Below are 17,057 nucleotides of genomic sequence, written 5' to 3' on the forward strand. Positions count from 1 at the left end.
ATCCAACCATCCATCCATCCATCCATCTATCCATCCATCCACCCATCTGTGCATCCATCCATCCATCCACGATCTACCCAACCATCCATCCACCATCCATCTACCCTTCATCCATCATCTGTCCATCCATCCACTATCTATCTATCCACCATCCATCCATCCACTTTTTAACCCAACCATCATCCACCATCCACCCATCCATCCATCCACCCTTTATCCATCATCCATCCATCCATCCATCCATCATCCATCCACCATTCATCCATCCATCTGTTTAGAAGTAAATTCCTCCGGTCAAACTTCAGTTTCTCCTGCTCTTGCCTCAGTGGCTACTGGACACACAATAGCTATTATCTTCCTTTTGCTGTTCTACAACAATGAGACAATTAATATGCTTGATAATGGATATTATGTGATGAACAGATTTGAACTAGAGTTTGTGATGGGAAAACAATAGTGTAATTTTGTTTTAGGCCAGATGAGTCAGATTTCTCAAAGAACATACCCTCACCCTCAAAAGGCTAGACTTCCAGGCAGACAGCAACAATCTTGCTGTGTTTTTATTCTTTACAAACATATTTTTGGAAAAGCCAGCATCAAGCCAATGTTAGGACTTGTCTTTGTGCATCTTTGTGATGCTCTGTCATTGAATATTGAGTTTCTGCATTTTCTCCCACTTTCTCCTCTTCTTCCTAATCATATTTGGGATATAGTTATTTAAAAAAAAAATCAAAGCCAGGTTGTGGCTTTTGTTGTAAAGGTTTTTTGAGAATTTGGTGCTACCCTTTGAATGAATGTCTTTGCAAAGCTGGGATGGGAGATCATTTGGTTGAGGCTAGGTAGCTGCAGGGCCAGAGGCATGCCCTCATTGACTTAGAGCTTTCTGCCTTCTGCACACCGGTATGTCACGGGGCTTAGTGTTCTTTTTGTTTTCCATTTCTAGGAAAATTACAATTTCTTGAACAAAAAAATTAACTACAAATGGGACTTTGTCATTATGCAGGCCAAAGAGCAGTACAGGTAAGTGGAAGAAAACGTTTGTCTACTGGCTGTCTTTCCTTCTTCCCTTCTTTCTTTGTTTCTTTTTATTAAAACAAACCTTTCTTGGGCACTTATGTGTCCGGCAGTGGGCTGGGCCTGGGGAATATAAAGGCACAGTCTGGGGTCAGGTGGATGGGCAAATAGGCTGTGGCACTACACAGAGGTGAGGGCCTCGCACAGGAGTTTCCAAAAGGAGCTTCAGGAAGGATATTGAACCTGGAAGCTGTATAGATGTTTTCCAAGAATGGTGGTGGTGGAGGGAGAGGAAGGTGAGGTGTGAGGAGGATCTTCTAAGCAGACAGAACCAGAGTCTGGAGTCAGAAGATCACCTGCTTGATGCAGTTGAATAGTGTAGCTAGAGCAGGGAGCAGGGAGCCTGGGACTGAAGGGGTGAGACCCGAGATGTCAACCGGAGCAGGTCGTTAGTGGGTTTTGTGCTAAGGGCCCTGAGGAGCCATAAAAAGCTTAAGTGGGTTCGTGTGGTAGAACCACCCACTGCTGCTCTCATTTGCCTGCTGTCCACTTCAGAACTAGAGCCGGAAGTCCCTGGAAGGCTCTGCCTTGTCTCGGAGAGCCATGTGTACATGTTGGAGAGAATGAATTAGTCAGAGTGAGGTCAGACTGTTGTAATGAACAGCCCCGAGGTCCTGGGAGCACGAAACCACGGGTTCATTTCTTGCTTGCGTTACATGTCCACTTGGGTTAGCGGGGGCCCCGACGTGCCTTGTACCCACTCCAGAAGCCATGCTGAAGGAACAGCACCATCCAGGCTTTGCCTTTTGTTGGAACAGAGGGAAACAAAGCCTGTGCCGGTCACAAGTGATGCATGTCACTTCTGTTCACAATGCATTAGCCAGAGCAGCTCCTCATATGATTGTGACCAACTTCAAAGGTATTTGGGTAGGGATGTATGATCCTACTGTGTGCCTGTGACATAGGGGAGTCAGAATACAGGAGACCGATACCAGATAGTACCAAAATGGGTAAGTCTGGAGGGCCCAGCCACTCACTCTGGCAGGTCCAGTTTCTGGAGGGTCTGCCTTTGCTGGTGCATAGTTAGGCTGGACAACAGGCTATCATCAAGTGGCCTTAGGATCAGAGTATTAGGGATTGTGAGGGCTCTCTAGAAAATAAGATATATATGTATGTATGTATATTGAGAGATTTCTGATAAGGCATTGGCTCACACAATTTCACAGGCTGAGAAGTCACAAGACCTGCATTTGGCAGGCTGGGGACCCAGGAGTCAATGTTTTAGCTGAGTCCGAAGGCAGGAAGACTGATGTCCCAGCTCAAGGCCATCGGGCAGGAGGAGTTCCTTGTCATTTAGGGAAGCAACATCCCCTTTGTTCCACTCAGGTCTTCAACTTAAAATACTTTTGTCTGAAAACACCCTCAGGGATACACCCAGAATAATATTTGGCCACATATCTAGGCGCCCCATGACGCAGTCAAGTTGACCAATAAAATTAGCCATCACAAGAAGTGAGCACTGTTATGCAGGAGATCCAGTTTGGGAAACACAAAATTTCTAATTGCAGATGGTTTTATTGCCTCCAAGGGGAAATATCTGCTCTGAGCCTTGAGATTCAGGTAGAGGAGCATTACTCAGAGATCTGGCTTGGGCCTTTCACCATTGACATGTTTCTGCCCGGCTATGTCAGAGACAGAGCAGCTGCGGGGAATGCTCTAACTTCCCATCACTTATATTTGTTCATAAGGCTTCATTTGGCGAGCTCTGCTTATGGTCTCCAGTTTGGAGTTTCTACTGTGTTCCACACTGAAATGGAACCTCCTCCTCCTCCTCCGGCTCTCTGCTCTTAGCAGGAAGGATAGCCCAGTGATCCCCAGGACCGCAGATTCTGACATAGACTTTTCAGGACATGCTAGCTGCCTGTGCAGTTCAGGGCTATTTTCAGTGGCTTTCATATGCCCCAGTACTTGGGCTTTGGCCTCAGCCTAGATAAAGCTCCACGCTGCACATGTCATAGGACATCCTCCCCTCCATCCCTTCCAGATACCTTGGGATGAGAAATTTATAAAAGGTTCTCACCTTCTGAGATACTGGCTTTTCCCCACTGATTCCATTGCTTGACTCAAAGGCTGCCTCCGATTTCAGATTTTGTGTCTGCAGTGGCTAATTTTGTGTGTCAACTTGTCTAGGCCACAGTGCCTAGATAAGGGGCTCACTACCAGTCCAAGATGACATTGTAAAGTTATTTTTAAAAAATTTTTGATATTTAAGGAATCTCTATGCCCAGTGTGGGCCTCAAACTCACAACCCCGAGATCAAATCTCATACCCCACAGACTGATCTAGCCAGGTGCCCTGTAAAGGTATTTTTTAGATGAGATTAACATTTAAGTCAGTAGTCTTTGAGTAAAATAGATTACTTCCATTGTGTGGGTGGGCCTTGTATAATCAGTTGAAGGCCTTAAGAATAAAGACAGGTTTTCTAAGGCAGGAGTTCTGCTTCTAGGTTGCCTTTGGACTCAGATTGCAACATCAACCTTTCCCTGGGTCTCCCTGGCATGTCCTGCAGAATTTGGACTTGCCAGCCACCTCAATTGTGTGTTATTCCTTAAAATAAATAAATTGTGCCTCTGTCTATCTATCTATCTATCTAATCTCCTACTGTTTCTGTTTCTCTGCAGAGCCCTGATTAATACAAACAGAGGGTCTTAGCACAAAACTGGGTTGGCTCACGAGGCAGCCATTTTGTCATCCTAATCCTCTCCACACACACCTCTTTTCTGAACCCCAGACTCCCTATCTAGCTACTTAACATTGCATGTTGATGTCACATCTCTAACTCACTTGTTTGTATTTGAATGTTTCTCTCCCCCCTACCCCAAACCTCTACCTCTAGTGTTACCCACACCCGTGCAAGGGACCCCATTTTCTTCCCACCCCCAAACCCCCATGCCCAGTATCTAGTCATCCAGTCCTGTGGGCCACCTCTGGCAAAACTCTTTCCACCCTACCTGCCCTCTTCCATCAGCCCGCACCTCCCTGCCCCGGGACACCACACACCGAGTGCCGTAAACAACAGACATTTCTTTTGTCATGGTTTGGGAGGTTGCGAAGTCCCAGCTCAAGGTTATGGCAGGGCTTAGTTTCCGGCGAGGACTCTTTCTGGCTTTCAGATGGCCGCCTTCTTGTGTCCTCACAGCAGGAGAGGGAGAGAGAGGGAGTGTCTCCTGTTATACCCATCACAGAAGCAATGCCAGGAGGGACCATTGTTGTCAGTTAGCCACTCGCTCTATGTCCAAGTCCCTCTGCCGTGGTAGAGACGGCACGGTGCCTCAGGCCATCTGTGTCCTACCCTCCTGAGGCTGCAGGGTCATTAACCTGGTGGAAAATGCAGTTAGGCTGGCAAAGGGAAGTGGAAATGACAGTGTTCATATTTAATTTCCAGAGGAGGTTAGCACAACAGCCCGCCCGAATGGCACTCTCCTTCCGTCTGGCTCTCTAGATGCGATGATGGTATTCACCGTCCGTGAGCGGGCACATAAATCTGCTGTCCCTGTCTCGGGGAGGGCACATGCGTCATCCCACGTTGCCCGGGCAAACAAGCATCCGCGTGTGAGTGCAGGTCGCCGTGGAAATGGTGCTGAATGAGACCCACGGCGCGATTGTTCACGTGGCCTGGGCTTCCGTGGGAGGGAGACGCGGCATTGTTTCCTCTCCGTCGTGGGCAAAGGGGGAGACAGAGATAAGCGGAAAAATAAATAGCCTTTTATGATCAGTGAGGTCTGGAAAAACCCTGAGACGGAGCGGAAGGGACAGGCAGGGAGGCACATAGACCCCTCCGCCCTCCTCCCCCAGGCCCAGAATTTTCCCTGGCACGGAGCGCAGGCATGGCCAGACGTTGACGATGCTGTTTATCACCGCAGGGAAACGTGAAGCCAGGGGCGTCAGATGTCAGCCCAGAATGTCACCCACACCCGCTGCAGGGGTGCAGGTGGTGGGGGTCCGATGCTGGGGCCAGTCACGCTGGGGTGGCCACACGGCGGAGGCTGCAGGCGGGTTCGAGTCCCACTCTGCTCCTTGCTGACAGCGTCACCCTCCGTGGGGCACATTCAGGCCGTCTCTGCTTCCGGCCCTGGAGCCTCTAAGTCTGGGGGACGAGGTCCCTGGGGGGATTAAGTGAATTAGTGCTCGTGTGATACTTGCATTTGCCGTGATTATGATTCTGGCAAACACAGATTACTTGGACAGGCGGGGAGAATGGTCTGGGGCATCCGGAATGGGGTACATCACTGAGCAAAAACATGAAGTCTGACTGGCCTTTACGTGGCTTTTTGGCTTTTCAGGACCGGAAAGGAAAGGACTAAGGCAGACAGGTATGCGTTGGATTGCCAGGAGAAGGCGTATTGGCTGGTCCACCGATGCCCTGTGAGTATCGGCCTTCCTGGCTCAGCGGCCTCCCCCAGCTCACGCCTCCTCCACCCCCACCCTGTACTCATCACCCCTTTGGCCGGTCCATTTCCCGCTGGGGCTGCAACGGAATCAGCACGAGTGCGTCTCTTGGTGTTGGGTCAGCGTCTGAGCACCTCTTGGTGGAAGAGGACAGAGACTGCCTGCGTGGAGTGAGCGCATGGCTCCTCTGGTGGTGTTGGGTCTAAGCAAAGTGACCTCTGGGAGGAAGCCAAATGAGCTTGTCCTTTAGGAGGGCTGGATTTATTTTATTTTATTTTTTTTTTGGCCGTGACACCTTGGAAAAAGAATACAAGAAGAAAAAACTAGAACCCAGGCTCCCCATAAAATGCGGTAGAGAACTGGAAGTCTGCACAGCCCAAGCCAGGCACTGTGTCTCTTGTCCCCAGCAGCTGCGGTGGGAGGAGGTGAGGAGGAGCAAGTGTGTGCAGAGCCTCATGCCTTAGAGCACATTGCGTGTCTGGCTCAGGGACTTTAGGGGCCCAGAGACACAGGCTGGGCATAAGTAATGTAGCTTGTTATGCCTCGTTACCGGGAATGGTCACCCACTAACCCTGCTGCCTCAGTTTCCACCTGGGGCAGACGTGGGTACTGCCGACGGGTCACTGGAGGTGGGAGATGTTAGAGGGATTCTGGAACATGAAGAGGTCAAAGCGAATGTTCTTCCTCTTCGTCCTTTAGTTTCCCTGCTTCTCAGCTGACCACATTCTCAGGACCAGAAAGTGACCTGGGCTGGTCACTGTGCCAAAGCTTTTGGATCTTGGACCTTAGAACTCATCAGATTTTGGCCATTTTGCTTGTTTTCTTTCTAAACTTAAAGCAGATAACATGTACGGTGTTCCATCTGTGGGGGTGTTGGTTTCCATGCCTCACTGCTGAGATTAAGGTCCTGGGGTTGATCCCCAAGAAGCTCGTTTGGTTTTGCTTTGTTCCAGGATTCCTCCTCTAGACAAATCGGTTAGCTGATGCCTGACATGGGTCCCTGGAGCTGGGTGAAGGAGTCCACGGCTGGGATGAGAGGTTTCTAGAGAAACAGCCAAGCACACGTTCCCCTCCTCTCCCCACCGCCTCATTGTAGCTCAGGAGTGAGATCTTTGTAGGACAAGGACACTGGCATTGTTCAGCCTGCCTTCTGTCATCTGTTCCTGAAGCCTGGGCGGGGAGAAGGGCACAATGAGTGGGGAAGCCACTCATTGGGCAAGACACCCTGGTGCCCGTGGCACTCATGATGGGGAGGGGACCCTGCTCCTTGCAGGGTGGAGACTGGCTTCACGTTACTTGCAGAGACCCCATGGTGGGGAAATGCCGATGTGACTGCGTCCCTGGCAAAGTGGCATAGACTGGTGGTACCCAGAACCTGCCCTGGGTCTCTCTCCTCCCCTCTGTCCCTGAAACCAGGAGACCCATAGGGGACGAAGTGCAAAACAGATGATCTGAGTTTCCCCCACTTCTCCTGGGACAAGCTCTTGGTCCCTGTACCAGGCAGATGGCTGAGGTTCTTCACAGTATGATGCTGAACTCCCTGAAATTTGACCATGTGACTCTCTGATTACTGCTTCCGCCATCACCTGCCCCGCCTCCACTCCCCCCTCTCCCCCACTGCTGCCACTTCCTCTGCCTCCATCATCATCATCACCACCATCACGGCAGACCTGAACTGCACACATCACTGTGTGCTGGGCATCGTGCTGGGCTTCACTCCGCGTCTGTTCTCTCATTTCATCTTCACAGCCCCAGGTAGAAGGTGCTTCTATTCGTCCCATTCTGCAGATGGGAAAGCTGAGGCTCAGGGATGTTGCTAGAGTTGCACAGCTAGCAAGGGCCAGACTGCAGAGCACTCTCTCCTGGCCCCTGTGCTCTTCTGCCTCCCCCCACAATGACATGGGATGTCTTAGGGCATCGAAGTCCTTTCTGTCACCTCCTTGGTCATTAGACCATCGCATGAGTCCCTGCTGCCTTAACAAGACACCGGGGTTCAAAGGTAGCCAGTCCCTCTTTGAGAGCGCCAGGGAGCTGAGTTCTCAATGAGGTTCTGATGTCCCTGGAACCGTCGTAAAACCCCACGGACACAAAACTGGTTTTTCACGTCCAGTCTCTGGAAGTGCTGCTTCCTGGGTCCAGACTGCATGGATGGTCCAAGATGGGGCTGGGCTGCCTGTGGGTTCTGCTCTCCCTGACTTCCCTTAATCACCGGCAGCCTCTGGGCCGGGTGCTCTGTTTGAAGGGCATCCTGCTGGAAGTCTGTCTCAGCCTAGAAACTGAGCAGTCTCCCTGACAAACCCGCGAAGCCCGGGAGCTTGGGGGCTGTCAGACCGTCTCCAGGAGACCCAAACAGACTGTCAGTTTGGTGGGAAGAGAGCCAGCCAGGCAGACTAACTTTTGGCTCCATGAAGCGTGCAGCAGCTGGTCTATGGACCGTCTGTAACCGACTGTCGTAGCACAGGACGCGGCTTGCCGTCCCACAGTGGTTCCCCCGTTCCCTTGTCTGTTCCTTGATCTGTGAAACCTTCACGGGCTCTGACTCTGTGCCGGCCAAGTTTGGTGCTGAGCATAAAATAAAAATCATCGTGCACTGGCTGTGTGCCCGTGGTAAGCTCTCGTTGTGGACGATCCTGTTCACCTGATGGTGATGCTGGTGAGTCGGGAGTCTCGCCACCCCCAGCATTCAGATGGGGCGACCAAGGCTCAGACAAGGCCAGGAGGTTGCACAGCCCTGGGGTGTGAATCTATTTCTGTCTGATGGGCTGCTGCTCTAGGAGGGGACGCCCACGTGAGTGTGGTGTCAGATGCTGTATCAGGACACGATCGCGGGCAGAGGCCAGGCCCAGATGTGGGTGGTGGTGGCTGAGGGATGTGACCCAACCCCCATCCTGAGCCAAGATGCTGCCTGGGACTCAGCATCCAGGTCCGGGGGCGGGGGAGACAGGGTCTAGAAGGGGAGAATAGCTAAGGAAAGCGATGTTCCTCTCTTGTTTTTTACCCAAGTGAAAGAGAGTGCAGATCTGGACGGGAGGCAGACAGTTAATTGTGTAAATCAACAGAGAGAGAAGGGTTCCCTTAGAGAAGTCATCTGGGGGCCTTTGGTGCATCTTTGCGGCACTGTCGGTGACTTCTGAGTCTCAGAAGTGAAGTGGACCCGAAGTCACAGAAGTCACAGTGGACCCGAGGATATGGTCCACTCACATAGGGACTGTGGATATGTGAAGACCATGGTCCAGGGACAGTGGCGCTGTGTGCTCTAAACCCCAGGGTCTCTTGTCTGAATATCATCTAAGTGGCCTTCCTGTCCACCACCAACACCGACACTCACCAGAGAAGAAGGTTCTGCCTTCCGTTTCCGGTTGAGGTCGAGCTAAATGTCCCACAACAGAGAAACAGCAGAATAGATTTAAATAAATAAATAGATACATTTAAATCTTTAAACATGAGACGATATCCACATGGGGGAGCATTAGGAAGCTATTAAAAATTTGTATTTTCCAAGGCCATTCATTGACCTAGAAAAATGGTCCGACCTCTAACGTGATGTCATAAGAACAGGTGGAAAACCCACATATTTTGTCTGATTCAAAGGAAGAAAGAAGTCGACATCTAGTTTGTGGGTGTCCACCCTGTACCAGGTGGGGGTATTTGAAGGATGAGCCAGGACAGACGGCGGCCTGCGCTCTCGAGGAGCTGACAGTCTGGTGGAGAGACAGAGACAGACGCGAGTGCGCGGGGAAATGGTGTATGGAAAGACAGGACAGCTGGAAAGAGGCAGGGGTCCTGCGTCAGCTCAGGGTCTGGGCGCAGCTCCCCAGGGAAGTGCTGTTCCAGCCAAAACCCATCTCCCCACCGCTGCCCCAGCTCTGCCTCTCTCCCCTGCTTTGTTTTGTTGATACAGCTATTTGGTCTTTTATATTTGTGTTCTGTCCCATGCACCAGAATCGGCCGAGCTGATACGTTAGGGAAAAGAGTGATGATGAAGGAGAACAGAGCAGGAGAAGGGGCAGGAGGGTTTGGGAGGAGTGCCACCAACAGTGTCCTTCAGCTCCCCGCGGGTGCTGCTCTGGAATGCTTATTCTGGGGATGTCGCCTCCTCATGGAGCAGTCGTGGGGGTGGTACAGAGCTTCTTTCCTAACCTAAATGATGGTGCATTTAGCAAATTATCTCTTCGGCTTATGCTCGGGGGTGTTCCCGGGGTGTCACACCTTGGCGCTCACCGAGGGAGGGTTGGCCGTCTGTGGGCTGTCTGCGTGTGGCACTGGGGCTGGGTAGGTCTTCCTGTCTCCTTATCTGCTAGCAGCCCACCGCAGGGATTGGCCTGGTTTCCTGTGCACTGGCAGGCAGCTCTGGGTCACTTGAGTGTCAATCACCCTCACCAGGCAGAAACTACATCAGCAGTGGTCGTGGGGAGCAAAGACTTGATGCTACCTGATGAATGGATAGATGGATGGATGGATGGAGGGGGGCAGGGAGGGAGCCAGCCAGCCTAGGAGTCTTCCAAACCAGTGGGAGGTACAAAGGCAGCTGCCTGGGCAGTTCTGAGTCAGGGCACTGGGAGGGGACCATAGCTCTGGGGAGCGACTGACACCTCTGAGATGCACAAGGGCAGGGGGGCACGGATGCAGGAGACAGGGCAGTGGGTGCACCTGTGAGTGCCGGGGCAGCCAGAGTGATAGCGGAACATGGGTCAAGTTCAAAGGAAAGATCTGGAGAACTAACTCAAGACGTGGGCAGACAACTGCTCCGAAGCTGCTGAGGTTGTGAGGGCCAGGAGCGCAGGCTGTGTGTGTGTGTGTGTGTGTGTGTGTGTGTGTGTCTTCAGTTATCCCAGGGGGATTTCTTTGTACCAGATGGAAAGGACAGTTCCTAGAACTCACTTTAGGGAAAGGCACAGATTCTGATGACCGTCCTCCCGTCCTGTCCCCCAACCCCCGCCCCCTTTGCTCGGTTCCATCCGTGGAAGACTGGCTCGGACTTCTGTGTTGTCCCTTGTAGCACTTGTCACAACTGTGATTTATCATTTGTGTGATAAATTGCCAAGTGCCTTGCCCACGAGACCGGAAGTGCCTTGAGATGCCAGCTGGAAATGTCTGGAAGTGTCACATTCCCCACAGGCTCCCAGGCTGAGCACGATGTCAGCTACGGGAAGTGCCTGATAACCATTTGTTGATGGAGGTCCACATCTGTGACAGCGGGGGTGGGGGGGAGGTGGGGGGGTGGGTGAGGACAGCCACGCCCTTAACCCTGTCTTTCTCCCCACTGATTTTCCACTCTGCTCTGTTCTTTCTTCTCTTTCTTGCCTCTGCTCTGTGCCCAATATGTGCCCCCCATGGTAGCCTGCTGAGCTGAGTTGGCCAATTTAGCAAGTAAAAGACAGGATGCCCAGCTAAGTTTGAATTTCAGATAAACGGCAAATGATTCATGTCACGTTATTTTGATGGTTATGGTATGTTTATATCCAAAGCATATGGAATATATTTTTACATAAATCATGTATCAAAATTATCTGTCATTTGTCTGAACATCCAGCCTAACTGGGCATCCTGTATTTCCCTCGGCAGTCATCCCTCTGGACCGAACATGTGGGTGAGCTTGAATCTGATGGGGGGAAAGCTCAGCGGCCTTCTGCCTCAGTATAGTGGGCCTGGTTGGTCCCATGTGCTGGGAACTTGATGGTGGCCTGCAAAAAAACTAACAGAAAAGAACATAGAAGACCCAACTTTCTGGCCAAGGAATTGGGAGAAGCCAAGCAAGACTGGCTGCAGATTTGGTTTCCTGATCGAGGAGGGGACTGGTAATGACTGAGGGCCCCCCCTCTTTGGGCCAGGCCTTTACAAAGACTATCTTAAAATGAATACAAGCCCTTGCTCAGTAATTGCTACCCTCTGGTGGGAGCTTTGCACATCATCTTGTTAAATCCTTGGCAAGAACTTGACGGGTAGGAAGGAACATCTCCATTTCTCAGGAGAGGTAGCAAGTGTAGAGAGAAGTAGTTTCCAAAGTCTTCCTCACCGCTAAGAAGTGGTAGATTGAGGGCTGAAACCCAAAGGTGCTGACTGAAGCCCAGATTCTCCAAAGCACTGCCTTCTAAGTTGGGGGGTGGGTAAGGAGCACTGCTAGAGGAGTCACAGCCCCATGTACTAATTTCAGTGAACTCTTGAGTTTAAGATTTATGCATTCTTCTTTCTTTTCCTTCCTTCTGTTCATCTATCCATCTACCCATCCACCCACCCATCCATTTCATTCATCCGTCCTTCTATCCTTCCTTCTAACCACCAACCTGTCCATCCTTTCCTTCCATTCAGCCATCCGTCCACCCATCCATCCATCTATCCGTCCGTCTATCCATCCGTTCTCCCAGCACCCTACACACTTACCCACCCACACATTCATCCTACTGTGTTGGGTTCTGGGGATGCCGTGGGGGTGGAACAGCTCCATGAAGCTTCCCAGCTCACCCAGAGGGTCTTACAACAGCTGTGGTTCCCCATGGGCTAAGCCACAAGCCCTTCTCATCTCAGTCTCATTATTGGCAGTTTGACCAAGACCCAAAGTTAATCAAAAACTGGAGATTCTTCCAGGGGTGGTTCTTACACTCTTTTTATTCCATTCAGCCGGGAATGAACAACGTGCTGGACTATGGCCTGGACCGAGTGACCAATCCGAATGAGGTTCAGGTAAACCAGGTAGGTCTCGGCTGCATACTTTGGGTAGGGCCTGGGTTGAGTTCTTAGGCTGGGAAGGTGTCCACACGACTATTGTCTATTTGTCTCTGTTGGGACAATGATGTAGCCCTTTTGGGAACAGCCAAAAAGATATCTTGTGGTGCCCGTGCCAGGGAGGGGGCAGGCTGTGACCAGGGTCTTGCGTGATGAGAGACGAGAGAATGTGGAGTACAGGTCAGAGCAAATGGGATGTAGGTGGTTGGGTTTCAGATTTCTTCTGAGGCAGATCTCCCTTAGAAAACTTGATGAAAATTATGTTCCCATTTCCTCCAAAGATGCCCAGACAGATGTTTTGCCCGCAATTCCAGCCAGTTCTCTGATCTCCTAGAGACTGTAGGTCCCAGGCTCAAAACCCTTGAATCAACTTTGGGTTTAAACTTTAATCCACATGACCCAGAATGTCACACTTTTCTTTTGAATCTCAGTAGGGCAAGACCTTTGCAAAGATTCTCTTATGCTTTTAGTTTTAGAGGGACCCTTTTCCCAAATGGGCCACCACTTATGATGGGTGGCCATATTCCCCAAGACAGTGTTTTATTTAAAGAAATGCAGGGCATGAGCTATGGAGACGGGGGGCATTGAGGGTAAAGCTTCTCAACCATGGCACTGTTATTTGGGGCCAGAAAATTCCTTGCGGGGGGATTTCCTGCATGTCCTACAGGATGTTTGGCAGCACCTCTGGACTCTGCCCACTGGGCACCAGTAACTCCATGCCTTTCCCCGCCAGCCTCCCAGTCCTGACAATCACAGATGTCCTAGATGTTGTCCAGTGTGCCTGGGGAATATGAGGGCCCCGAATGAGAACCGTGGAGCCTAAAACCCACTTGAACTAGTCTTACATGGTTCTATGGCTTTCTGTCTAATGTTGTCCATGGGCAGCAAGGGGTCAGGGACATTTCAGCCTCGTGTGTCACCTCTAAGCCTTGGCAGTGTCTAACAGCTTGAGTGGAAGATGGGAGGAATATGCCAGAAAGGAGGCAGAAGGCAGTCTGCTGGGACCTGGAACTCAAGGGTCCAGTGCATGAGACAGAGGCGTGGGTTTAGGGATGGAGTTCATGTGGCGAGGGGACATCGAGTCCCCGGAGAATGTCCCTTGCTCACAACTCAAAGTGACCCTGCCTTTAATACATGTATGGGGCTGTCAGCCTTCATTGCCTTTTCCACATTTACCTCATCAGATGCAGGATAATTGCTGAGGCTTGTAGGCTTGGTTGCTATGGAAACAAAAGCATCAAGGAAAATACTGAACCGGGGACGAAGATCTGCTTTTTTTTTTTTTTTTTTTTTAAGTGGATAACCGGCAGTTCTGGAAACCTCTGTGGTGTGGAGGAGGGGAGGGTACAGGTAGAAATCACATCACTCTACTCTGACCCCAGCCCGCCGGGATTTGGCTTACCGTGTGTGTGTGTGTGTGTGTGTGTGTGTGTGTGTGCGCGCACACGTGTGTCTGTGGTGCAGGGGGCCTTACCCTCCAGCTCCGGCAGGACAGCCAAGGAGCTGAGGTGCTCTCTCCTCCATGCTATTTGGGCAGTAGCTCCCAAGAAGCCTGGCCAGACCCCTTCTCACTGGCAGCATCTTTAGGCTCACGGGCAGTCAGGCTGGGAGAAGAGCTTACCTTCTGACACTTTCTACCCACTCCTTGCCAGATGCCGGCGATCCTGTCACCCCGAGTCAGAGCACCAGACAGTGTGTGAGGCTGGGGGCTGTCCCTCCCGCAGCCATGTTTGGCCCGGGGGGAGCGTACCCTTTATTTATCCTTCCTTTCTCTATCTCTCTCTCACCAGCTCTCTTTCTCCTGTCTGCACTCGGGCTGCTCTGGAATATTCCGAAGAATAAAGCACCGTAATTCTCATGCGAGCGGGGCCTGTGCTGCCCCACCAACCCCAGTGTGTGTCAGGCCCAGCCACTGGGGAGGACGGAGGCTGGTGCCATGTTTGATGTGTTGGCAGCGTCCCCACCGACTGATTAAGTGTCCTCCGTTCTCCCCGGTTTGTCTGCTCTGAGGGGCAGAGGGTCGAGAGAACGTGAGGTGTCTCCGTGAGGCCTTGGGCATGCAGAGGTTCCGGATTTTTGTCTCATTCCAGAGAAGGGCTCTCATTCCTGGTTGGAAGAGAGGCCATTTCTGAGAATTAGTAAATTCTTGAAAAGCTGCCTGTTTTCCTTAAATGGAGGCAAATAACCCAAAAGAAGTGAACACCAGCAAGGGTAAGAATGAGGCTGTTCGGTTGTTGGTGTCTGGGGTTCCCGGTGACCCATCTCTGCAGGCTGGTGGCTCCTGGTTTGGTGTGGCCACTGAGCCCTGGGAGGAGCTGCCTGTGGTCCCAGGGCCACACCCAGAGAGTGTGTCCTCTCTCAGTTCCCATGACTTGGGGCACACACAGCCCCATCTTCCATCTTCCTTTTACTTCACTGAGGAGACAAAATGGCGGCCGGGCACTAGCCTGGCCATGGGTGGTGGTATGCCCGGGGCTGGCCCTTCCTCTCTTGACCCAGATAGGGTGACCATAGTCATTTTCTGATGAGGCCCACTGTGGTGTGCTGAAGAAAGCTTTGACCTCACCGTGAGTCCCAGCTCAGCCACTCCCTGGACATGTGATCTTGGACAAGCTCTTGAGTTATTCAAAGCCTTAAGTTTCCTTATCCACAAAATGGGAATAACAGTAGCTCCTTCCTCAGAGGATTACATGAGATCATTTATGCAAAGTCTGTAATGGTGTCCAACATGTGGAGGTACTCCATGGACAGTAGCTGTCATTATCCCAACAGTCGCCATGTTGTGAGGTCATTTCTGAGATGGTGCAGGAGAGGGTCCTGGACTTTTCTAAAGGACAGAGAGGGAATGGGATTGGGGAGGGGAGGGCTGGCTTAGGAAAGAGAACAGACTTCCATATTGGGTCCAGGTCAAATTCCTGGTTCTGTCACTTATTGGCTCCATGACTTCCCAGGCCTGTGGCTTTTGCTCTTTTCTGATCCCACGATCCACCCCACCCCACCCCAACCACACCTTTCCAGTGTGCCCCCAGGGTCACTATCATGGGGGGAAGACCTGGGCACTGGGCCACAGTTCCACACTCAGTAGGGCTCTGCGCTTGGGTTCATTTCGCCTGGCACCTCCTTAACATTCTTACTGCTTTCTTTGGACGAGGTGGTCCTGCAGGTGCGTTTTGCACCAGGCCCTACAAATTACAGTCTGTCCTGCCTCCACCCGGATCAGGAAGCTCATGGCAGGACAGACAACCTCAAGTGATCACAACCTCAAATTCTTGAGTCTTTGGGCAGGGAGATGCGTCCCATCTCTTGTCTGCTTTGCATTAACCCCATCAGTCCCCGGACCTCCTGGTTTCTGACTTTTGACCCCCTCTCTGCTCTCAATGCCTACATCCCCCCATTCCCCATGGGCGTTTCTATCTTGCGTCTCACTCTGTGACTAGCCCAACCCCTTGCCTCTGTTTGCCCGTATATTCCTGCCTGGCTGCCAGGTCTCAGGGTCCTTGCTTGTCCCTCCTCCTCGCTTCCACATCCCTGTCTGCGGTGACCCCAGGGTCTCCCAGGGCATGGCCCCACGGACCCCTCCCACGTGTCATGGTTGTCTGCAGCCCGCCCCCCGGGGTTGGGAGGCCAGCAAGCCCCCCACACAGCTGTGTAAACAGGCTCTAGAGGTGTCCCTATTTGGGTAACTCCACAAGGGGAAAAGAATAAGTTAGAATTCCAGGAATGCGTAGAATTTGACGATTCCTTAGGCAGAGTATCTTACCGTAGCAAAGGGTGTCCCTTGGATGAGGAATAAAGCCGTGACTTCCCTCCAGGAGGGCCACCAGTCAAGAAGGCAGGGAGCCTGTGCATGAATTACAGGGAGGAAAAAGATGTTCATTTCTTACATTGTCACGAAGCGGTTGTCTTTGAGTTGCTTAGAAATTGGCGCACATGTGCATGTGTGTGTGCATTTTTAAATAACTCTACTTTATGTCTTTTTTATGGCCTTTGGTTAAGTAATAATAACGTGGGCAGGTTTACGAGATTTAACAAATAAAAATACTGGATTCTCAGTTGAATTTGATTATCAGATAAACGACGAATAACTTCTCTAGTGTACATATGTCCCCCAAATTGCAGGGGCGTCCTGGGTTTTGTCTTGGAGTTGGGGGTCCACACTGCACTGTGGCTACTCTTGGCAGCAGTGCATGAACCTTACGCCACGGCTGCTGTCTGTTGAGCCTCTGCTCTGTGCCCGTCCCCTCTGCATATTATCTCATTTAACGCCCTCCCCCCCCTTTTCTGATTCCCCTTTATAAATGAGGGAAGAGGCTTTGACAGCTAAATAACTCATCCAAAGTTGTGGAGCCAATAAGTGACAGAACCAGGAATTTGACCTGGGCCCCATCTGGGAGTCTGTTCTCTTTCCTAAGCTGTCCCTCCCCTCCCCAATCCCATTCGTTCTTTGTCTTTTAGAAAAGTCCGGGACCCTCTCCTGCACCATCCCTATGTCCACATACCCCTTAACAGGACAGAGATGCCCTGTATGTCCGTCTAGAGAAAGCTGATCCCAAGGAAAGCTATTTTTACAGCTAGAAAGCAGTAAAATCCATATGGGAAATCCAAGGTAGAGGTAGGGAAGACTTGGGTTCCACGGAAGCCACTGCCGTCCGGCTCCTAGAGGGTGGCTGGTAATCTTAGGAACCCCAAAACAGTCAGCAAACCGCACCACCAAAGCAGAAGCCCTTGTGGGGTAATACAATCAAATAAAGTGAATGAAAATATTCAACATTTTAACACACTGAAGACTGAGATCATGGTCCCAGACACATATTAGGCTGAAAGCCAGGCCAGGCCAGGTAAAGGGGAGATGACAAAGTGCACGTGATTGT

General features: G+C 51.3%; 1 protein-coding gene across 2 annotated transcripts in view; it reads left to right on the plus strand.

Annotated features, from left to right (window-relative positions):
- Positions 1 to 17,057, plus strand: part of RGS9 (regulator of G protein signaling 9) — a 65,253-nt gene that overhangs the window by 17,269 nt on the left and 30,927 nt on the right. Inside the window, exons 7-9 of one of the 2 annotated variants that reach the window (XM_059379121.1) lie at positions 944 to 1,020; positions 5,358 to 5,439; positions 12,082 to 12,153. In XM_059379121.1, coding sequence (XP_059235104.1) covers positions 944 to 1,020; positions 5,358 to 5,439; positions 12,082 to 12,153 — 231 coding nt within the window. The remainder of the gene's footprint in view (positions 1 to 943; positions 1,021 to 5,357; positions 5,440 to 12,081; positions 12,154 to 17,057) is intronic. The other variant, XM_059379122.1, reaches the window with a different exon arrangement.

This window comes from Mustela nigripes, chromosome 16 (assembly GCF_022355385.1).
Source record: "Mustela nigripes isolate SB6536 chromosome 16, MUSNIG.SB6536, whole genome shotgun sequence".
Classification (NCBI taxonomy): Eukaryota; Metazoa; Chordata; class Mammalia; order Carnivora; family Mustelidae; genus Mustela; species Mustela nigripes.